Source organism: Channa argus, chromosome 9 (assembly GCF_033026475.1).
Source record: "Channa argus isolate prfri chromosome 9, Channa argus male v1.0, whole genome shotgun sequence".
In the NCBI taxonomy this organism is placed as follows: Eukaryota; Metazoa; Chordata; class Actinopteri; order Anabantiformes; family Channidae; genus Channa; species Channa argus.
Genome location: NC_090205.1, coordinates 16,981,874 through 17,005,731, shown reverse-complemented (window position 1 = coordinate 17,005,731; position 23,858 = coordinate 16,981,874). Strand labels below are relative to the sequence as shown.

At 39.1% G+C, this 23,858-nt stretch overlaps 1 protein-coding gene across 8 annotated transcripts; it reads left to right on the top strand.

Annotated features, from left to right (window-relative positions):
• The first annotated feature begins 952 nt into the window (after positions 1-952).
• Positions 953-22,076, top strand: trpm2 (transient receptor potential cation channel, subfamily M, member 2). 8 transcript variants are annotated; one of them, XM_067514795.1, is made up of 34 exons: positions 953-1,135; positions 1,734-1,837; positions 2,818-2,891; positions 3,199-3,367; positions 3,470-3,650; positions 4,057-4,223; positions 4,341-4,521; positions 4,625-4,686; positions 4,761-4,961; positions 5,700-5,802; positions 8,024-8,145; positions 8,677-9,042; positions 9,164-9,301; positions 9,390-9,519; positions 9,628-9,773; positions 9,954-10,066; positions 10,993-11,091; positions 11,302-11,527; positions 12,829-12,947; positions 13,039-13,171; positions 13,635-13,806; positions 13,946-14,126; positions 14,289-14,470; positions 14,975-15,107; positions 15,577-15,664; positions 15,858-15,942; positions 16,034-16,179; positions 16,269-16,333; positions 16,440-16,469; positions 16,560-16,646; positions 16,736-16,814; positions 16,897-16,998; positions 20,866-20,982; positions 21,141-22,076. In XM_067514795.1, exons 2-34 carry the CDS (start codon positions 1,736-1,738, stop codon positions 21,255-21,257), a joined length of 4,416 nt encoding a protein of 1,471 aa, XP_067370896.1. In that variant the 5' UTR covers positions 953-1,135; positions 1,734-1,735; the 3' UTR covers positions 21,258-22,076. The 8 variants fall into 8 exon arrangements, 7 of the variants coding, with proteins under 7 accessions (XP_067370896.1, XP_067370897.1, XP_067370894.1 ...); XM_067514796.1 differs by lacking the exon at positions 953-1,135 and adding an exon at positions 1,337-1,472 and having other exon boundaries at positions 8,677-8,949; XM_067514793.1 differs by lacking the exon at positions 953-1,135 and adding an exon at positions 1,337-1,472.
• Positions 22,077-23,858: the final 1,782 nt, after the last annotated feature.

Genomic DNA, 23,858 nt, shown 5'->3' with positions numbered 1-23,858 from the left:
TGCTGGAAAACTCTGCTGGTTGCAGACTTGTGATCAGTGGTAGTCTGCTGACATCTGGTGGTCATAATTCAGAACACCACCTGTCTGTGTGACAGCCATAGTAGCTGCTCCACAATTATAAGAGTCCATATTCTTTCTACAGTAATTCACTTCTTCATTTACCTGTGCTCCACTAAATATCCAGACAGGAAGCAGTTTTTGATTTTAATACAAGCTTCACCTTAGCGGTAACACACACAAAGCCTGGAGAGTGACTGAAAGTTCAGTAAGCATTTATTTCTACAGACCTTAAAAATATGATGCACATTCTTTTTGTACATACTGTACAATAGATCCCACTGCATGAAGAAAGTTTCTAGTTAGTTTGTTTTTGTTATTTTTACTATGCTGTACCTTAGGGAACATGCTATATTAGTTTAACAATAAATTCATCTATTTGCTATGTTTTGAACCAAATGATAAGAGAACATCTCCATATTTTACTAACCGGAAACTTCTAGAGAGTTGAATGGGAAACAGTAACTTCAGACTTGAAACTCTTTAATATATCATATATTGTAGAAGTTTATGTCATAAAATAAGAATTAATATAAAAAAAATGACATTGAATAAAGCTAATTGACCAATAATCTAACCACAAGAACAAACTTTCAAATCTTGACATCTAAGGCAGACAATGTGATCATTCACTAAATGGACAAACTATTTCCAAATATATATATGTAAATATATATATTTAAATCTCATCGCTATTGTGTGTGTGTGTGTGTGTGTGTGTGTATATGTATGTATATATATATATATATATATATATATGTAAATGTAATTGCTATTTTTCCTGACTTAACTGTGTAAAGACATCAGTGATCAACTCCTGAACTTTCTTACAATATACAATACAATACTATAATACTAGTAAATATAAATATATACCTGTGAGTCAACCAGTGCTGCATTCAGTAACAAGAGCCCAGTTTAATACTCTGGAGGTGTCACCAGGCAACAAGGTTTGTAATGCCTGACATGAAACATTTCCTTTCACCTGAAAGTGTGTGTTGTCCCAGCCAGACAACCGAAACAACCTCATGCTGCTGCTGTGAAAGGACAGAAAGGAGCATCTGAAGACATTAAAAGGGTAATTTTCTTTCTGAATCACAGCTAAAATGTTGATTTTCTTTTTTTAATGTTTGCAAGGTAGGGGGAGGATTCTTTCCCCTCTCCCCATCTGCGCTCTGTAGCAGTATGTACATGAATTACCCTCAGTACTCGCAATCATTAAGTTTGGTGCTCACGTGAAACCTTGTTGGATGCCTTAGATGTCATTAGATATTTGGAGACTCAAGGGAGGAGACTGATATTGTTTTAGAGCAGGTGGAGACATTTAACTGTGCATCATAAAAGACGATAACAGCCACTGTTCAGAGTAGTCTTGAAGGATTTATTTCTACTGTTGGAAATGACTGAATCAGTAGGTAAGTGTGGACTACAATCCATTTTCTCGCTAATGTAGAAGCTTGAGTAGAGGAAGCAGAGACAATGAAGATCAGATTACATGTCAGAAAGACACAGGCATCTGTCAGAATACTGTAGTTTCAGGTTCTGCAGGTTTTACAGACGACAAAGCCATATCTGACCAAACGTATACTTTGCCACTCCTTTTGTCTTTCTTCATAAGAAATAATTAAAACCGAGGCTTATAATTAATATGACCTTTTATTTTTTTATTTCCTAAGAAATGCTGCCAAAATCTGGCAATATGGTTCATCCTCATGAAATGATTGAGCATCTCCAGGAAAACAAATGTGGAGTAAATCGGCTGTTTTCTCGTTTTAAAAAGGTGAGTGGAGTGAATTTGTCTACTAATTATGATCAAACAGTGATCATTACTAAACAATTGCCTGCTTGAGAATTTTACATCTTGTAATGCGCAGTACTGTTAGTTAACGTAACAAAAAAAAAGCCTGATCATGATATAATGTCATTTCAATAAAACAATAATGAAAATTGCCACTTGTAAAGTGCTTTACAATGCTGATTCCTGTTCACCCATTCACACTGATGGCTGTGGCTGCCATGCAACGTGTTTTTCTAAAGGATGCTTCGACACATAGCCAGGACCCGGGATCAAACCACGGACCACACGGTCAGTGGTTTGATCCCGCTGCTAGAAAGAAATCGTTCATCATCTAGTCTCTGACACATGTATTAAAAAGAAAAGTATGACTTGCATGAAAGTAGTAATACCACACTATCACACTAGTGTACTAAGAATGGAACAATCATAAAGGCTTTATTCCTGTACAAGTCATGCATTAAAAACAAATCCCTTTAAAGTACAGAAAGTGCAACAATAAGTATTTGTATGTTTGCAAAGTAACTATAATTTATTACATGTATTATGAGGATTAAACATTACAGTATTTTCTCTGCATTATATCCCTTGTGTAGAAGTACAGTACAAGTGCTTTACAAAGTCATTTACAAACTCCATTATACCTCAACCTTTAAAAGGAAACGGGCTTTAGATAATAGATGGAGGAATAAATAGATGGGGGTGCTGTTTTAGTATAACCACACTGGGCTCCAGCAGCCTGCTCAGCTGTAGGTTTGCTCTGACATCACTGATGCAGTGCTGTGTGAGGCATCGCATGCAGCACCGACTGCAGAGGCTCCTTTCCTCTTTCAGCGCTGTGCAGCATAGCACACCACTTTGCTTGTAAGATGGGGGAAGCTGAGGGGGAGTCATGTCTGGTTCATACACTGGCAATCAATGCAGCCAGACCCTCTAAGTACCTTTCTTTCTCCCCTTCAATCCAGTGCTGTGCCTTGGCCTCATGGATGAGGGAGAACATCAACAAAAAGGAATGTTGCTTCTTTGACAAAGGTGTCAGGTAGGCTGAGCTACTCTGTACTGTGTTTGTCTGATGATGAAAGTGCATGGAGTGACCTTGTAGCTTTTCCTACTGCATGATAATACAGAGATATTGATATGCTGATGCTAGAAGAGGCATTGCCAGTAATTGTTGTGTGGATGGTTACATGAGAATGGACCTATGTTGTTTCCAGTAACACTTTTCTCGAACTGTCTTCCGAGGAAATGTGTATCTATTCTCCCTAAAATAAAAAGCCTTTTTTATGTATCTGAGCCACTTTGGTTAATGGAAACATTACAAGTATTAGCTTCTGTTCCTACTATAGAGATGACATATGCAAGTGTGGCTATGCAAAAACTGATCATGTGGATGAAGCCATCAAGCCAGAGAACTTCACAGGGGAGACGTGGGACAAACATAGACACATTCAAGAAGTGCCCACTGATGCTTTCGGAGACATCAGCTTTGGTGGTCTGGGACAAAAGACAAGCAAGGTGAAACAATCCTTTCTCTCCACAACATTAAGATGTCTGAAGTGCATGTAAATGTGCGCTTGACCTTTTTGTCTTAATCTTGGCATGTGAAATTTTTTTCAGTATGCACGAGTGTCCACAGACACCAGCCCTGAAGTCCTGTACCACCTTCTGACAAATCAGTGGAAACTTTCTCCTCCCAACCTGCTGATCTCAGTGACCGGGGGAGCTAAGAACTTCTATCTGAAGGCGCGTCTCAAGAATATGTTTCACAGAGGTCTTATCAAAGTGGCCCAGACAACAGGTCAGCCACATACAGAGAAATATGTGTGTGAGATGTCAAGTTGCACCAATGATTAGCCAGTCAGTCAGTGAGCGCATGTGTTTTATGACTACATCTGTTAAAGTGAAGTGGTTCCTCATTTATTGTTCACTAGCTTGATTACTGTATGTCCACTTTATACTGTGTTGCGTACATCTATACTAACTAGATTTGAAGTATGTAGTTTCTTTACTTGCATCCAAAAAGTCAGATTGTGTTGTTTTAGACTTTGTTTCCAGCATATAGGTAAGCTGCAGGACAATACCTGCCAGTAGCTTCACATTTACTGTATAGATGTGAAGATGGAATTGATCCTATGGTCTGGATGTCTACCTATTTTTTGGTCATGTATGTAAAATTGAATTTACACAGGCTGTGTTGTATGCAGGTGCATGGATCATTACAGGCGGCACCCACACAGGTGTGATGAAGCATGTAGGACAAGCTGTGAGGGATTACGCCCTGAGCACCAGCTCCACGCAGGGTCAGATTGTGGCTATTGGAGTAGCCACATGGGGAATAGTTCACAACAGGGACACCTTGGTGTCTCCAGAGGTACAGTGAAGACATTTAATTACATGACTTGTGTCTTTCTTGCAGCAAGGTCCATCATCTGCATTGCAAAGAGTCTTATTATGACTTAGTTTTGCTCCTCTTCCTCGTTCTCTGCAGGGTTGGTTCCCAGCTCATTATTCAATGGACATCAAGGGCCAGGGCCGGCTGTCCTGCCTTGACAACAACCATACCCACTTCCTACTTGTGGACGACGGGACCCAAGGACATTATGGTGTGGAGATTGAACTGCGTAGCCGTCTGGAGAAATGCATTTCTAGAAAGCCGCTTGGAGCAAAAGGTATTAAAAAATGTCTGATGCCGTGTTTACAAATGCAGCAAACCATAACAAAATAACATCTCAACTGTTTTTAATATTGATTTTTATATTGTCTAACCTTCAGAAAGCGGTGTGACTATCCCAGTGGTGTGTGTCATTTTGGATGGAGGACCAGGCACTCTGAATGTGGGTTATCAGTTTTTAAGCCCCCCCCCTCTCTGTATTTATCTTCACTGACTGTTTTGTGCATCTCCCCTCAGACCATCTACAATGCCATGCTGAATGGTACACCATGTGTTGTCTTGGAGGGCTCCGGGAGAATAGCAGATGTGATCGCCCAGGTGGCAGGACTACCAGTGTCCCATGTCCCAATTACCCTTATACACCAGTTGATGAAAAAGTTTTTTGGTCAGGAGTATGAGAACTTCACCAACCTCAACATCTTAAAATGGACTAAGATGGTATGTGCAAACAGCTACAGACCAATTTTCAAACAACTTTCCTGTCAATACTCACTTAATATCATTTAGGATTCCAGTTTTTCAAGAAATTTCAAACTTATCAATTACATTATGACTTCATTGACTATAATTGAGTGATCCAGTCGACATCCGCAGCTGCACACATTAACTTTTCATGATTTTAAGATTTATATAACTTCTGCTAATGAAAATATAATTAAATTATTTCATGAATAAATCTGCGTCATACAACCTAAATGACCAAGGACTTGGGAGGCAGTATTGTCTTTTGACAAAGGGGTTCACAAGATCTGAGAACTCAAACTGGAGATTTTAGACAGCAGTCACATTAGTTAGTATTATAAACTTTAAACTAAAGTAAACTAAAACTACAGAGTAATTTATACTGTTTTAAACTGTAATACAGTATGTTTTATGTTTTATATAATTTATAATTTTATAATTTTGACATACAGTTTTGTTGAACCTTGGGACGTTGATGATCAAAGAAGATCTCACATAATCAATCATCATGTTATCTTTATTTGACAAGGTGAATAATAACTAATAATAATACAAAATAATAATCTTTATCATCATCAGTACTGGTAATGGTCATCAGGGATGGTCATCAGATTTTTGTCAATGATCATTTCTATTTAGTGCAGACCTGTAACATCTGGTTGTACTTTAAGTTAAGTACTAAAGATCTCACACCCTCTTTGTTCTCTGCTACAGATTCAGGACATCATCCGAATGCCACATTTGCTGACAGTTTTCAGAATAAGTGAAGACAGTCACTGTGATGTGGATGTGGCTATTCTTCAAGCACTTCTTAAAGGTAGGATTATGGCTTTCATAGAGATGTTTAATGCCTTACAACAGAGCAGTAACAACAATGACGGAAAAGTATCAGACCAGCTCTTAGCAAGAGTAACGTTTTTCCCAGCAAGCCACATGAGTAGATTGGTGTATCAAATGTCCCAAGATTGAAAACCAATGCCAGTGTTCATGCACATGCTGTTGCCCTAATGATGGCCCCTCTTTACAAAGAGACACTGATAGAAATATGTAATGTGCCTTTAACAAAGCATTTTTAGCTTAAGATTAATGCATAGTGCACCAAATGCAGGGCGAGTCCACCAAACTAAATATTCATAATTCATTTTATGATTGCATTGCCCTTTTTTCCATCACTGTGCTCCATTGGAATAATTACATTTCCAGGCAGTTGACCTGCCCACTCAGCTACTGTTGAATTTCCAAACCCTTCTTTCCTCTTCAGCCACAAACTGTGCGGTAGAATCTTTATTTCTGAGTAAAGCACTGCTACATGCTGCCTGACTATACTGATTAGGTGTTTATAATAATTCATAGATTTTTAGTTAGTAAATGGGGACAGGGAAGTGGGACACTGAGAGGACTGAAGAGAGTAGACAGGAGTACTGGGAGATGCAGCATAAGGTGAAGGTAGAGGTGGCAAAGGCCAAACAAAGAGCATATGAGGACTTGTATGCTAGGTTGGACACTAAGGAGGGAGAGGTGGATTTGTACAGGTTGGCCAGACAAAGAGATAAAGATGGGAAGGATGTGCAGCAGGTTAGTGTGATTAAAGATAAGGATGGAAATGTATTGACAGGTGACAGGAGTGTACTCCTGTCGCCAGAGAAGTGTAATGGTGCCCATTTTCAAGAACAAGGGAGATGTGCCGAGCTGTGGCAGCTAAAGCCGAATAAAGCTGATGAGCCACACAATGAAGTTGTGGTAAAGAGTACTGGAAGCTAGGCTAAGGGCAGAGGGGAACATTTGTGAGCAGCAATATGGTTTCATGCCTAGAAAGAGAACAACAGATGAAGTATTTGCTTTGAGGAAGCTGATGGAGACGTACTGAGAAGGTCATAGGGAGTTGCATTGTGTCTTTGTAGATTTAGAGAAAGCGTATGACAGGGTGCTGAGAGAGGAGCTGTGGTATTGTATGAGGAAGTCTGGAGTGGCAGAGAAGTATGTTAGAGGGGTGCAGAACATGTATGAGAGCTGTAAGACCGTGGTGAGCTGTGCTGTAAGTGTGGCAGAGGAGTTCAAGGTGGAGGTGGATCTGCATCAAGGATCAGCTCTGAGCCCCTTCTTGTTTGCTCTGGTGATTGACAGGCTGACAGATGAGGTTAGAAAGGAATCTCCATGGACTATGATGTTTGCAGATGACATTGTGATTTGTAGTGAGAGCAGGGAGCAGGTGGAGGAAAATCTAGAGAGATGGAGGTCTGCTCTGGAAAACAGAGGAATGAAGGTTAATCGCAGTAAGACAGAATACATGTGTATAAATGAGAGGGACCCAGGTGGAACGTGAGGTTACAGCGAGCAGATGTGAAGAAGGTGCAGGACTTTAAGTACTTAGGGTCAACGGTTCAGAGCAATGGAGAGTGTGGAAAAGAGGTGAAGAGGCGAGTGCAAGCAGGTTGGAACAGGTGGAGAAATGTGTCAGGTGTGTTGTGTGATAAAAGAGTATCAGCAAGAATGAAAGGAAAGGTGTTTAAGATGGCGGTGAGACCAGAGATGTTGTTCGATTTAGAGACAGTGGCACTGAAGAAAAGACAGGAGCCAGAGCTGGAGGTAGCAGAGCTTAAGATGTTGAGGTTCTCTTTGGGAGTGACGAGGATGGACAGGATCAGGAATGAGGACATCAGAGGGACAGTTCATGTTAGATGTGTTGGAGATAAAGTCAGAGAGGCCAGATTGAGGTGGTTGGGACATGTTTAGAGGAGAGACTGTGACTATATCGGTTGAAGGATGCTGAGGCTGGAGCTGTCAGGCAGGAGGTCTAGAGGAAGACCAAAGAGGAGCATTATGGATTTAGTGAGAGAGGTCATGAAGTTAGTTGGTGTGAGAGAAGAGGAAGCAGAGAACAGGGTTAGATGGAGGCACATGATTCACTGTGGAGACCCCTGAAAGGGAACAGCCGAAAGGAAAAGAAGTTAGTTAGTAAATCAATGTTCGATTGAGAGAAATGAGCTCTCTTGTAGAGAGATGTTTATAAATGGTGTCAATTTATATTCTCTGCTCAGCTTCAAGGACCAGCGAGTCCCTGGGTGTGGAGTATTGGAAACGACAGCTGGAGCTGGCTATAGCCTGGAACCGGGTGGACATAGCAGAGACTGAAATCTTTTCTGAGGAGAGTCATTGGAAGGTGGGTTTGCCTGTGCAACATAACATGGACATCAGCAGCAACCTGGCCAATCTGTGTTGCAAACATTCTCACCATTATAACACCAAACACAATGGGCTGACTGGGGAAACATGGAAAGGGCACATGAGGGATGTTTATTTTTAGTTGTACATTTTTTAAATCTGCTTCTCAGTTTTGTCAGTTTTCATTTTTAATTACATTCCTCCTGCAAAATAGCAAGATGTGTAGATGTTTTACTGTATGTGCAATTTTCTACATTAAACAATTCATCCACTACCAGCACGAGCCTTAAAAGATAATAACCCATATCATATCTGCTCCTCGTGTCATAAAACCTCCTTGACACAAAGGGCAGAGAGCAACTATGCCCTTCATAAAATGTAGGGCATGATTGCTTCTAGATAAATGACATGAAATAGTCCACAGTTGCTTTACTGAGAAACAGACTGTTAAAAATCCATCACTAAAAATATTAAATAATATCAAAAGCAGAATTACAAAAGGGAACTGATTTCGCCTGTTGTCCTCTAGTCCACTGACCTCCACTTGGCCATGTTCTCATCACTGGTTGGCAACAAGCCACAGTTTGTGAGTCTGCTGCTGGAGAATGGTGTGAGTCTGCGGGATTTCCTGCAGGACGAGCAAACGCTGTGTGACCTCTACAAACAGCTTCCCAGCTGCTTCTTTCTCCACAAGCTGGCCAAGCGGATCCACAGTTCTCGCCACAGCATGATGCAAACGTTGAGCCACAGGACGCAGGCTCACTCAGGCCAAGACCAAATGATGCGCCATGTGTCTGATGAGGTGCGCCACCTGCTGGGCGGTTTCACCCAGCCCCTTTACACTGTCTCCTCAAGCACATACCAATTTAACATGTCTATGGACACATCTGTATCAGTGAGTGTGTTTATCCTTCATTAGCCGCGATGCATAACTAAAGTGTTGTTAAATACTGAACATATGATAGTATTTATGAACTTTACGTTTAATCCGACACATTTCTTCCCTTTTCCTCTAGTTGTCTAAAAATCTGAACGGTTCCCGCGCCCCACTACAGAACAACCATGCTGAAGCACACAGGGACCCAGGCAGAGACCTTTTCCTTTGGGCTGTTGTCCAGAACAATGGGGAGCTGGCTGAAATTGCCTGGGAGCAGGTGATAGAAAAATGTGACACTTTCTGTTGTGTCATGTGTGAAAATGGTCTTTGTACCTTTTTATATCTATCTCTATCTGTCTCTACAGTGTAGAGACTGCATCACTGCTGCTCTGGCTGCCAGTAAAATCCTGAAAAAAATGGCAGAAGAAGGAAGTGATGCAGACAAGGCAGAGGCTATGAAAGAGCTTGCTATTCACTATGAGAAACATGCTATTGGTAAAATACCACATTTAGTGGCTTTTGTGATGTTAAATGGTTTTACAAGGCTAGGATTCTCTCTTCATTGTTTATGTGTGTGTGTGTGTGTGTGTGTGTGTGTCCCAGGTGTGTTCACTGAGTGCCACAGAAGTGATGAAGATCGGGCTCGGAAGCTGTTGGTTCGTTCATCGCCGTTTTGGGGAAAGACCACATGTCTGCGTCTGGCTCTGGAGGCTGATGATAAAAGCTTTGTAGCACAGTCAGGTGTTCAGGTAGAGCAAGCTTCAAGGATTTCACTAGTTTTTGGGGTTTTTTTGCAATTAATCAGTGAATTTGTCAATAAATATATACTTTATACATTTAATTTTAACAAATTGGATAATTGGATAATTAACCTGAACATGATTAACTGGTGCAGACCTCAGTGACTCAGTCAGACGTCTGTTTTTCAGGCTCTTATGACTCAGATCTGGTGTGGTGAGCTTACAGTGGACAACCCCACGTGGAGAGTGATGATCTGCATAGTCTTCTTCCCTCTTATCTACACTGGCTTTCTGGGTTTTAGGTCAGTCTCATTGGCTGTTGTTCACTATGTTTACTAATCTCAAATGGGAACACTTTTATTAAAAGAAATATAATAATTGTAATATTTGGATAAAGTGAAATGCTTTTTATGTTCCTTTTAACCACAAGAATAAAACTCATATCAATGTCATAAAAAAGTCTTGGCAGTGCAACATCCATATCTACACACATCTGGTTGCAAAGGGCTGAAGCTGCTCCGCAGACACATTTCTGTAATAGTAGTCATTCCAGTAGTAATAGTCATTCAAAAACATGAATACACATTTGCCCATTTGGTTTATTAAAGCCCCAATATGTAACATTTTTAAATTAAAGCTGCTTCAGAATCATTGTAATAGTACACTGACAAATGGCATCTGCGTCAGTGTGACTGTGATAATGAAGTATGAAACTTTTCTCACCCAGGGACTTCTTACGAGAACAGTTTAAAGCCTGACAGAACAGTGTAGCTCCATAGATTTGCAATACAAAATACACTGAGAGTGCTGAGAGTTTTTGGTTTCAGAAACGCTGATGAGAGTCAGTTCAGTCAAATCACAGTATGTTCACTTCACTCTGAGTTAAGTACATGTTTAATGTGTATAAAATGCCTCCCACCAAGGTACCAAATCCTGCTTACTGTTGCTTTAAGGTCCTGCCTTGAGAATCATTTTTGCAAATGTGTATTTGTGCACACACCACTCAACCTGGTGGCAGCAAGACCTCAGTTGCTGTCGTTTGTTGCTGTTTGTAAATCTTTTTGAAAGGTAAAAATGATTTGAACCTTATCCCAGTTTGTGGACATGTAATATATAAATGTTATTTGAAGGACTTTATAAGTGAACATATTTGAATTTGTTAACATACTTGTGTTATCGCCAGTACCACTTCTGTAGTGATAGTCAACAGTGTTATTTTTCTGTCTAGACGTGATGAAGCCATCCAGCGAGAAACTCAGAAGACTGAGGAGATAAAGACAGTAGAGACTGTGACAGGAAGTAACCTTCAAACAAACTATCATGACTTGTAAGTAGTAATACATTCACAAGCTCTAGTGAAAAACTTTGTTTATTTGATCATGTCCTAACTACAGGACACTTTAAATGCGTTCACATCATAATAAAAACAGTTGTTTTTAAGTGTGTTAATAAGTCTTCTAAAGGTCATTTAGGAAAAATACAGTTTAACACAAAAACATGAAGTAATTTTTAACACCTGTGGCCTTTCTATGTGCAGTGCCTCCACCCGGCGGCAGCGTCTGAAGCCTCTGAGCAGTTGGTCCAGACTGGCCTGCCTCTACAACTCTCCGCAGGTCAAGTTTTACTTGAATATAGTGTCTTACTTCGCCTTCCTCATGTTGTTTGCTGTGGTGCTGATGATTGATTTCCAAGAAACACCCTCCCCTGGGGAGTTGCTGCTCTACATATGGCTGTTCTCTCTGGTGTGTGAAGAGGTCAGACAGGTGAGAGGTGCAACTGCAAACACATGTGCACAACTGTCATGGATACTATGGTACAACCTAGTGTTTTTCCACCCAAGTAAAATATCATGTATGTCATATTTAGAATAATAACACTCTCAAGCAAATTTGAAAAGTTAACCCGTAAGAGATCCTTGGGACATTTTGTGCCATTCGGTTTTTGTTTTTTTCAAGCCATTTTGCCTGTGTTGAATGAATGGAGATCAAATATGCCAGAGGATATTAATTTCTTAAAAATTTTTATTAATAATGTTTATTATTGTCGTGTCTGTTGTCGTGTCTGAAAATGCCATTTTTGATCCCACATTATGGTATCATAACATAAACTAATGAATGCGTTTAAGTTCAGATTTCATTTTGCACTACTGGAATTCTACTAATTTTTATATTTGTTCACCAGATGGCGCTACTTCTCATTCAAAGCATGCGGAAATGATGTGTGTGTCACAACTGATGTTGGATTGATAGTGTGTGTGTGTGTGTGTGTGTGTGTGTTTGTGTAGTGTGTGTCCAAATTCAAATGTTTTCTCTTAGAAAGCCATATTTGTTATAATTAAAAAAAAAAGGTGGAATTATGTGAACCTAATGACTTTTAAAGGGTTAAAAACAAAAAATATAATTAATGTTCGATATGTATATTTCATGCTGAAGTGGTTTTAAAAGGTTTAGTCGTTTAAAGTGGAAAAAATATTAATATATATGTTCTTGGTGAAATTTGTTGTCATTTGTGACAAATTTCTTTTATTTTTTAAAAAATGCATCAAAATGCATCAAAAAAAATTTCACTACAGATCGTAGTGGCACAAGCGGAGGTGTAGGTCTAAATGAGATAAGATAAAGCCAATACTTATTATTGTTCCACTGCACTGTTGAAGGAGGTGACATAGATGATCAGTTTCCTAATTATACTGAAAATGTAGTGCAAATGTAATCAGTCCATCCTACTGCAGTATGCTCACAAAAGCACTGAATGTGTATTAAATCACTGCTGAGAGTAGTCTCCAACAAATTCCACAATTTTCTCCTGAGAAATGTTAAAAATACTGCCCTGCACAGCTGTTTAATAAAATGACTACCCTTTGAAACACAACCACAGCATGTATATAAAGAACCAGTCACCTTGGTGCTCAGTGCCACATATACAACACAGATGGAAAATTATATTTTTGGATGCATGCAAATTCAGACATTTAAGTTTTGACGTTGTTGTGTCAGTGACTAAATCACCGTATTACTAAAATGTCACTTTTCTAAATGACATTTTGTATTTTCTCTCGGCTCAGCTTTTTCATGATCCTGACGGTTTTGGGTTTCACAAGAAAGCCAAGATGTATATTAATGACCTGTGGAATATTTTAGATGTTCTGTCCATCGCCCTCTTTATTATCGGCCTTGGATTTAGGTTTGTTCCATCCTCCCAGACAAACATTTTCAGCCTCTTCACATGCTGGGTAATGTATGAATCACATTACAAGTTTTTTTTTATATTTCAGGTTGACATCTGCTCTGTTCTATCCTGGTAAAATCCTTCTGTGCATCGACTTTGTGGTCTTCTGCCTCCGTCTCATGGCCATATTCACTATCAGTCGAACCCTGGGTCCCAAAATAATCATAGTCAAGAAGATGGTGAGAGGTTTGCATACAGATCTAAGCCATGCTACATTTACATTTAGTCATTTTATCCACGCTTTTATCCAAAGCGACTTACAAGTGCGGTACAAGGCAAGCAAACCTCATGTAATGTGGGAGCGGACTGCAGAACACAAATTTAATTGAATGTATCTTAATTTATCTAATACAAAATCAGATTCATGCCTCACTGATTCCCCTTCTGTTGCCTGTTATTCAGATGTGCTCAAAACCACCACCATCAATCAATCCATCTTTGAAGATCGCTTATTATTTTGCTACACAGTATATATTGTTTGTATACCTTTTAAATATTGAAAATGGTCACTTTAAAGTGGTGTTTAGTATCGGCTATAGATCAATATTGGAGACAGACAAAAGCAACTTTCTGAAGTTTTAGATTCATGATTGTAGCTCAGTAATATCTCAAGCTTGTAACTGATGTCTATTTGTCCTCCAGATGATGGATATGTTCTTCTTCATGTTCTTGCTGAGTATTTGGGTGGTGGCGTACGGTGTGGCCAAACAAGGCATTCTCATCCAGAATGACAATCGGCTGGACTGGATTATCCGTGGGGCAGTTTATGAGCCTTATCTCATCATATTCGGAAATGTTCCCACAAATATTGACAGTGAGTGGAGCTAGAGAATAATAATGCCTTCTATTGTGTAATAAATACATATCTACAGTGTGTGATGGCTTCCATCTTCGCACTCGACATTTGTTTGTTTAAGATGTGACCACTTGAAAAATGTCTTTGCCTTCCATAGAGACTGCTTTTGACATAAACTCCTGCAGCATGAATGGCACTGATCCTCTGAAGCCCAAGTGTCCTGTGTTGGATGAAAACCAAACACCAGCCTTCCCCGAGTGGCTCACCATTATCATGCTTTGTGTTTACTTGCTCTTTGCCAACATATTGTTGCTCAACCTGCTCATAGCTATCTTCAAGTGAGTTCTCTTCAACGTAGCTGTGACTTTTTGTCTTTTTTCAGTCATGATTTTATTGATTTGAGGTTTGCAACATGTGCGAATTCTAAAAGTGTGTTGGGTGATGGTGCGTGGTTGTCTTCAGTGCTTTTTTCTTCAATTTCCCTTTGGTGTCTTCCATAGCTTTACATTCCAGGAAGTGCAGGACAACACAGACAGAATATGGAAGTTTCAAAGGTATGAACTAATTAAGGAGTACCACAGCCGTCCTGCTGCCCCTGCACCTTTTATTTTCTTCAGCCATCTTTACCTCTTCGTCAAAAAGATGCTGCTGTGCAAGCCATCCATCATAACGAAGGACTTTAGTAAGTTGAACATATAATATTTATTTCTGCATTCGGTGAAAGTAGATTTCATGATTATAAAATTTGTACTTTTTTGTTTTTTATTTTATTTGTATTTTTATTTTATTATTTTTATTTTTCATACAGTAACATACATATTGTTTTTAGGCTGTAATGGTTCATTCATGAGCCAGGAGACACCTATTGAAATTTATATAAAGCTTTCAGCAATTTCTTGTGGCAATGGAGATGGTTCAGTTGCATTATCTTATGATTTACAGTAAGTACTGGGGAGTTAATATTGCTCCAAGTAATCTAACAAGACCTGATTGATGTTGGTTTGAGTAGTTTTTACCTGAGTAGTTTTTCTTTAGGGTGTGCCAATAAAAACTGTGTGAAATGTCCCTTTTCTTAATTAACTAAATCCCAGTTTGTCTAAAATGGAAGTTTCTGTATTTATGAGCAGAGAAATGCATGCAGTTTTAAGTAAGGTAAGGATACTAAACATGTGACACTGTCTTTTAGAAATTGAGCTTCCTCAGATAGAGGAAGAGGAGCTGTTGTCCTGGGAGGCCTTGATGAAGGACAGGTACCTGCTGTCCACACAGCAGGAGCAGAGCCAGAGCATGGAGCGACGCATCCTGGACACTGCCCAAAAGTAAAGTCCCACAGGAATCTAGTCTGGTGTAGCTGCATAAAAGGCTGTAAGGATACTTATGAGAGACCCCTCAGCACATCAACAGTGACCTGTCACTGTATTAACTCAACAGTGTTATTATGTTTGTATTGTAGCAAGTGGTCAGATCAGATCTTTTAAAAACAAAAAAAAAACATAGGATTTATTTATTTTAGAAAGAAACGAGAAACATTAGAAGAGGTGTTGTAGCCTGACATATTTCCTGACAGGTAGGCATAATGTTAATTTTGATACAGGTATGAATATTCTTATTTAACTCTCAGCCAGATTTACACCACATTTTAAAGTCTTCCTTTAATGCAGAGAAATAACTGGTGTTTTTAAAGTTTGACAAAGTTAAAATTCTATTTTGACATAAGACCATCAAACAGTTTTGGGAGTCATATTCAAACACATGTCTAACACATACTGTGCGTGTTATTTTCCTGAGGGTTTCCACCATAACTGATCGACTGGAGAGGGAAGAGGAGACAATCTCTGCTGCCATGGTGAAAAGACTGGCCCGACTGGAGGAACAGGTTGTGACCTGATTTTTGGTTATCACTAACATTTTACATTATGCTGTGGAAGCAAGGCACGATGCAGAGAAGTGAAGACGCACTTCCTGATGCTCCCATGTGTGCCTGTCAATCTCCCAGATGTTTCCTGGCAAAAGTCAGTCATGTTCAACTTATCAAAAGTATCTCACCCTCTTTAATTTTGTCTGATCAGGTTGTCCAATCAACCAAAGCCCTGCAGTGGATCATGGACAGGCTGAAATCAAAGGATCTTACTGCAAAAGAAGCACCATCCCTGAGTCAGCAACTTACTTACTTCCAATTTTTGTCCTCACTTTTCAATTCAGTCAATCTCAAGTAGTTTGTACTCATCTATAATCTTCCCTGCAGGATCAACTAAAACAGACGAGACACCTGAAACCTTGAGAGACACGTCAGAGAAAGAGGACAGTTTCCACGTGAACGCCCGTCAACTTTACTATCCAAACAGCAAGCTTACACGCTTCCCTGTGCCTGAGGAGAAGGTGCCATGGGAGGTATTTCACCATGTGTTAAAACTCAACTCAGATCTTCGGATGATTGATTGAGGTTTTTTTTTTTTCATTGACATATTCTGTTTTTTCAGGTCAAATTCAGCTCATACATGCCAACGTACTATGCTTGTGAAGACAGTGGGGACCATTTGGATGGGTAGGATTTGATTATGTGAAATTCAGTTATATCTGAACTGCTGAATCTAATAACAAGATAACCTTCACCAGGTGGTGTAAACCTCATTTCGTCTTCCTCCCTGCAGATCAGAATCACACTCTTTAGATAATTACAGGTATGATACAAGATAAGATACATCAATAGGGCATCAAATGGCACTAATCCTAACCTTACAGACATGCCTTGATGTCTCATCTGTTATTAGAAACCCAGGAGGGAGGACAGGCATCAGGGGACGGGGTTCACTCAGCCACTTTGGCCCAAATCAATATTTAGACATTGTGCTAACACGGTAGGTCAGCTCATGAATTTACAAAGCTTTTAAAATTTTCTTTGGTTTGTTGTTGGATTGAATAGCATGATGTTGTAATTGAATTTCAGGTGGCGAGATAGTGAGAGATCTATTCTGGAGTACCTGGCCATGTGGGATGAGAGCCAGGGAATCTTAGCTTTACCTGGGGTGAGTCTGGCTGCTTCTTCACTTTAGACATTTGAGTTGTTCACATTACACACAAGGTTGTGTTGTGATTTTAAACCTTCAGGGACCTGTGGAGTCTGCTGATCACCTGCCAGTTACTCTGAAGAAAACCATGGGAAACATGCTGTATGAAAAACTAAATGCAAAAGTGTCAGAGGGAACAAAGGTAGGTATGCTCACCACGTTGGTTCCCATTAACAAGGACTGCAGCAGTGCAGCAGAGAATAGATAAAGGTCAACTGGCCATTGGTTAAGTTACATTTTATTGAAAAAGCCAGTAGTTGAAAATGAGTTAATAACGAAACTGAAACAACAATAAAAAACAATTTAAATCAACATTTACAATTAGGACAGAAAAATCGTGGACACTGACGAACTGAAAATGTCTTTGGCAGTTGTAAAGTTGTGAGATTTAAATATTCAACACAGTTTGCAGATTTGATGTCTATGGAAAACAGCAAGAGCTCACTGAACACAAAACTTGACTTTTGACGGGGCAGAGCCAGAACCAGAGAGGCCTAGTGGACCAGTTCAATTCAACCTTATTTATATAGCGCCAATTCACAACACAGTCATCTCAAGGCACTTTAGATAATAAAGTCAAGACTACGCAGACATGTAAAGAAAACAAAACAAATTCCCCTTGAGCAAGCAGTAGGCACCTAGGCACCAGGCTAAGAGTGGGTGGCCATCAGCCTTGACCGGTTGGGGTGAGTAGAAAGTGGAGAGAGAAAATGAAAGAGCAACAAAAAGCAACAACAAAACACTGGGCAGGTTGGTAGGATCAGTTGCTGTCCACTGGAAAACACACAGCTCCAAAGCCGGGACACCTGCATAAAGGGACAGAGAGAGGGAGACAGAGAAGGAGAAGCACAACTAGAGGAGAGAGAGACACAAAACAAATGTCATGCAGTGGTGGCATACTATATAAATGCAGGGTGAGAGGGGAGGAAAGAGGGAAGAGAGGAGAAAAGGAGCTCAGAGCATCGAGGGTGCATCTAGAGTAACAATATGGTTAGAAAACATTTTTCTGAGATTTCTTTAGGCCCAAATACCATGACTTCAGTATTGTCTGAGTTATTAATTTATTTGTTTTTCATCTGGTTCCATAGATAGATATAGCTGGGTATCATTGCATAGCAATGGAAATGTAATAACGTTGCCTAAAGGAAGCATATATTAAGTGAAAAGTATTGGTCCAAGCACAGAACCTAACATAGTGTACGTGGAGGATTCAACATTAACATAAATAACTTGGAATCTATGCGATAAATAGGATTTAAACCAACATAATGCAGTTCCTTTAATCCCAGTTACATGTTCCAGTCTCTGTAATAAAATGTTGTGATCAATGGAGTCGAATGCAGCACTAAGATCTAACAGAACAAGTATAGAGATCAGCCCATTATCTGATGCCATGAGAAGATCATGGTGATGTTTACTAGTGCTGTTTCTGTACTATGATGAACTCTGAAACCTGACTGAAAGTCTTCATACAAATTATTCCTGTACAGGTGGTCACATAATTGCTTTACAAGTACTTTTTCAAGGATTTTAAAAAATAAAGGGGAGATTGTGTATATTAAGTAGAGGTTTGATTACAGCTACTTTATAGGCCTGTGGTACATAGCCTGTTTCTATATTAATAATATAGAATAAAAATAATATCTATATAAATAGATAAATTAATAATATCTAATACTAACGTGTCTATCAAGGGTAAGGCTTCCTTGAACAGTCTAGTTGGAATAGAGTCTAGCAGACAGGTTGTTAATTTTGATGAGGTAATAATTGAAGTTAGCTCAGCGAGATCTATGGGTAAAAAGCAGTCTAATAGGGATTGAGCCTTATTGATGATTCTAGCACTGTTGTACACGAAGATCTATCTGTAATATTTGGGTGGAGGATCTGGTGAATTCTTTCTCTAATAGCTACAATTTTATTCATAAAGAAAGTCATGAAGTCATCGCTGCTCAGACTTAATGGAATACTAGGCTCAACAGAACTATGGCTCTTAGTCAGTCTGGATACAGTGCTGAAAAGAAACCGGGGGTTGCTGACCAATAATATGCTGTTCTGGCATCACAGAGGGCTTTTTTGTGCATTTTTAAACTGTTTTTCCAGACTAAACAGGATTCTTCTAAATTAGTTGGAACGCCACTTCCTTTCTGAGTTTCGTGTTGCCTGTTTTAAGTTGTGAGTTTATGAACTGTACCATGGATTTCACCTCTTCTGGTTTTCTACCTTCTTTTTCAGCAGTATTGCACTAAGTGATGCTGCACAATTATCAACAAGATGATCAACTTGTACAGGAGTAAAGCTAAGGTGGCTACTCTCCATTGTATTGACACATGGCGAAGCAAATGATGAGAGAATCATTTCCTTAAATTTGTTCACAGCATTTTCAGATAAGCAACTACTTTAGTGGAATGTTTTTTCTAACTGCTGTACAGTCCATTATTGTAAATGTTATCAGAAAATGGTCAGACAAAAGAGAATTATGAGGAAATATTGTTGAATTATCAGTTTCTGTGCCGTATCTAAGGACAAGGTCTAAAGTGTGGCTAAAACAGTGAGTGGGAGACTGTGGCACAGGAAGGTAGAGCGGTTGTCCACCAATCTCACAGTTGTTGGTTCAATCAACTTAATTGCTCCCGGTGAGTGTGGGCAAGCTGCATAGCAGCTCCCCTATCGGTGTATGAATGTGAGTGTGATTGTGAGTGTGAATGGGTAAATAAGAAGCAGTGTAAAGCGCTTTGAGTGCCAATAGGTAGAAAAGCGCTATATAAGTGCAGACCATTTACCATTTATTTACATTTTGGGAAAAAACCAACTGAATCTAATATTGAATTAATCTCAGAGTTGAGTCAGTTGCAGCATCTACATGTATGTTAAGTCACCCACTATGATGACTTTACCTCTACTAAGTACTAAATCAGATAGAGCATCTGAAAATTTAGTCAAAAACTCTGAATAAGGGACTGGAGGATGGTACACGATAACAAATAGAAGTGGTTTTTGAGTTTTCCAGTTTAGGTGTGAAAGGCTAAGAGTAAGACTCTAAAATGAGTTCTAACTATGTTTAGGTCGAGGGTTTATTGGTAAGCTAGAGTGGAAGATTGCAGCTACTCCTCCATCTTACTCATTTAGACTGACATATTCTTCCTGCTGCAACCAAGTTTCCGTAAGACAAAATTAATCAAATTGATGATCATTGATCAAGTCATTTACTAACAGAGATCTGGATGAGAGTGATCTGCTATTTACAGCATTATTTTTTCTACATTTAATTGTTGGTTGTTTTTTGTTCTGTAAGAGCAGTAGTCTTAGCTTTTATTAGGTCATCATGATTAACTCCTCTTGTGGTCATTTTTGGTTTATGTAATGTAGTTGGTCGGGGAACAGACACAGTATCTATAGGTATGTGGGAGTTGTGGGTGGGTGACGGTCGTAAGGACACTGCAGAGAGGCATGTAGGACTGGATCTCTGCATCCTACACTGAGCTCTGGATTGTCATACCTTTGGTTGTCTAATGCAGCCATATTTCGGGATAAGAGAGCTGCAACATCCAAAGTAGGATGGATGCCGTCTCTTATCAGTCTAGGTTTTCCCCAAAAAACGTTTCCAATTATCTATGTAGACCACATCATTTGCTGGACACCACCTAGACAGCCAGCGGTTGAATGACGACATGCGGCTGTACATGTCGTCACTGGTCAGATTTGGCGGGGGTCTAGAAAAAACAACTGAGTCCGACATTGTTTTGGCAAAGTTGCACACCGATTCAACATTCATTTTAGTCACCTCCGATTTTCGGAATCGGGCATCATTAACTCCCGTGTGCATAACAATCTTACTGTATATACGTTTATGCTTAGCCAGGAGACTCAAATATGATTTAATGCTCTGGCCCCCAGAGTACATACCAGGCAAGTGACCCCTGTGTTTACTGAACCTACACATAGTTTAATACACTTATTTGAACATATTTTTTTGACTCTTATATTACTGAACTGTGTGACTGTGATTTAGTTGTTTGAGGGTTACGTGGATGACTGCAGGAACACAGATAACGCCTGGGTGGAAACCACTGTCCTAACCATTCACCTGGACCAAACGAGCCCGGTGATGATAGATATCAATCAAACGGTGAGAACAGCATTATTTTTATACAAACATCTGAAGCCCATACAGTAACATGAAGAACTCCACTAACAACCTCAATAATTGCCATCGCATTTGGTTGACCCGATTCTTGGGACCTGATGTGATTCCCAATCATTATGTAATCATCTTTTTGTTAATAGGTGGTGAGCAGCCATGGCTCTCTTCAGTGGCGAGAGGTGAGCAGCAAAACGAGACTCAGCTCAAACCAAAAAGACTCTCTGCGGCAGGTTGCTGAGCTGCACAACAGGAAGTTCTGATTTTCACACTCCTGTAGCTGTACATGTGCCTTTTCATCTGCGGGTTTATTCCTGCCCATTCGATGGGGCCTTTTTGTAAATGCTGATACAATCTATTATTGATGCACTGAAAGCGTTTGTGCACAAACAAAACCAAAAGAAAAAAAAAGAAGACTAAAGACATGACACTGCAAAGCCATAATGTATGCTGTTTTGGATTATTATCAGCTGAATTTGTAGCTACACACAGGGTTTCATTTAATCTTACATTTATGCTACTTTATACATTTCATGGATAATGCTGAACTTTGTACTACACTGTATGTTAGTACCTTTATCTTACAATAAATAAAAATGTGTATGATTACCACTTATCAGTACACATTGCATGTGGATAGATTTTCAATATGTGTAACAATAATAAAACATAGGAATTTAATTCATAATCTCAATAAATATGCATTGTTATAGAATGACCCAATTGGTCCAGCTATAATATTTAAAGGCCACTTACAAGGTAATGTATGAACAATAACGATCACTGTATGATATCAAGCCTCTGAGAGGAACTATATTGCAAAATTTACTTTTATTTATGTTGCTACTAATATTTGAGGGGCGTTTTGAATGAACTACTGTGATTTATACATACTTTCTACTACTTTTAATACTTACTTGTAGTTTTTTTTTTTTTGCTATTGTTGCTACTATAGGTAAGAGATCTTTTACTTATTTTTCCACTAAAGAACAGATACTGGTGTATTCTGCATTTGGTTAGACCTATGACCTTTATGTAATTAAGCACTCTTTACCTGTATAATTATTAAAACACAATCATTTCTCCTGACTGCATCTTTCCTACTGTTCTGCAGAGAGATTAAACTCTAAATCAGTAAGGGGATTCACCTCAGTGCAGTGAACTTGGTTGTATGTCTGTTATCTGTGCTAATTTTCAACTGAAGTTTTTCCCCACCAGCCTTTAGTTTCGGAGCTGCCTGTGAGAGCGCTCATTGGTTCAGGCTGAGGCCGCCAGACAGCGCAGTATCGGTTTCACACCCTGCTCATTCCCCTGCTACTTTCGCTACTTCAGATAAAACAAGTATTCCTATGCCACAAGAAAAAAAACGAAAAAAACAAAAACAAAACATAGTCTGTGAAGATACACTGGGCAACACCGTGGCGACTTTATTTCTGTAATCGGTTACTTGACCCAAAATACTGAGTTCAAAATTCCTGTGGCCACTGAGTGATCGCACTGAGTATTCTATTCTCGGTCCTACACAGCAGTAAAACATTTACTGTATTGTGACATACCGTCTGTATTAGTATCATTATTATCCTGTACAAATGCCGAAGGCGCAGCTCCATTGAAAAGAAATGAGCTATTTTTAACCGAGTGTCAGAGATGAGATACACGAAGAGCTCCCACTCTGCCCTTAATTTATGAGACCACAAACTACCCCGAAGCTCAGCCCTACCAGATAGTCAGCACATTGCAACAGTATCCAGTTACCGTGCACCCAATTTTATAAAATAAGAAGATATTTTTAGTTTTCAGTGCTGTGTGATGATTACTCAAAATCTAATTGCACCAAAAGCTTTTGTGTAGAAACTGCTTATTATCTATGCTAAAAGGCATGAAAACTGCCACAGATTCCAACTTATTGCCATCATAGAAAACAGAAGCACAGTTTACAAAGAACCCATTCAACATAAAAACTATTGGAAATTCAGCTTTTCATTGTGGACACATACAGTTTTCAAATGTGGATCACATACAGAAGCAACTATAGCTTGGGTACAGTGACAAGAAAGTAAAGCAATGGTTTGGGAATTTGTATGTCTACTGTAATGTCTGTTGCTGCAGTGTGTAGACTGTATACAGGCCATTGATAATCTATAGATTAGAGAAATTGAGCAGGCATTAGGGAGACAGGTTTATTTCTTTTGACCTGTAAAAATGTATAAATGGTAAATATGAGTAAAAATGTCTCCAAGGGGCAGTCTGTCTCAAAAGTAAATGAACACTTTACTCAGAATGACCCTATACAACTGCAAAAAAAAAAAAAAAAAAAAAAAAAAAAAAAAAACATCAGTAAATGGTGTGACCACTTGTTACCTTTAAGACAGCACTGGCTGTCCCCTGTTCCCTCTGTTCCAGTCATTTTGAAGAAATTCCACAGTCCCAATCTTTGTCGCTGTCTTCTCTATATCTGTAGAATTCCCGGCTGACTTCATTACATTAAGAGAGAGAATATGTCTTTATGACTGGCTTGTTGTTAATCGTGCAAAATAACTATGGGGCCCATCAGAAGCCTCTCTGACGTTAACATTGTCATGGAGAAGAAACTAATCAGAAGTCCCTTAAACTTGTGCACCATAATGTATAATTTAATATTACTGCCATGGATAATTATACTATTATATTAACTTTGCTTATTTTTATTTCAGTAATTAGAGTTTTGGCTGCATGTGTATGGTTTTGACTATTTATAAATATTTTTTATTATTATGTGCAGTGTGTAGCATGGTAATTTTTGCATTAATCATCCTTATTTTAATTCAGTAATTAGAGTTCTGTCTGCTTGCACTTGAATTTGTTTATTTATGTATTTGTTTATT

What these genes read in the sequence shown, in the direction of transcription:
- trpm2 (XM_067514793.1), top strand. An exon ending in ATTATCGGCCTTGGATTTAG is followed by an intron (nt 12,948 to 13,038) that starts GTTTGTTCCATC and finishes TTTATATTTCAG; the next exon opens with GTTGACATCTGCTCTGTTCT. An exon ending in AGGAGAAGGTGCCATGGGAG is followed by an intron (nt 16,180 to 16,268) that starts GTATTTCACCAT and finishes CTGTTTTTTCAG; the next exon opens with GTCAAATTCAGCTCATACAT.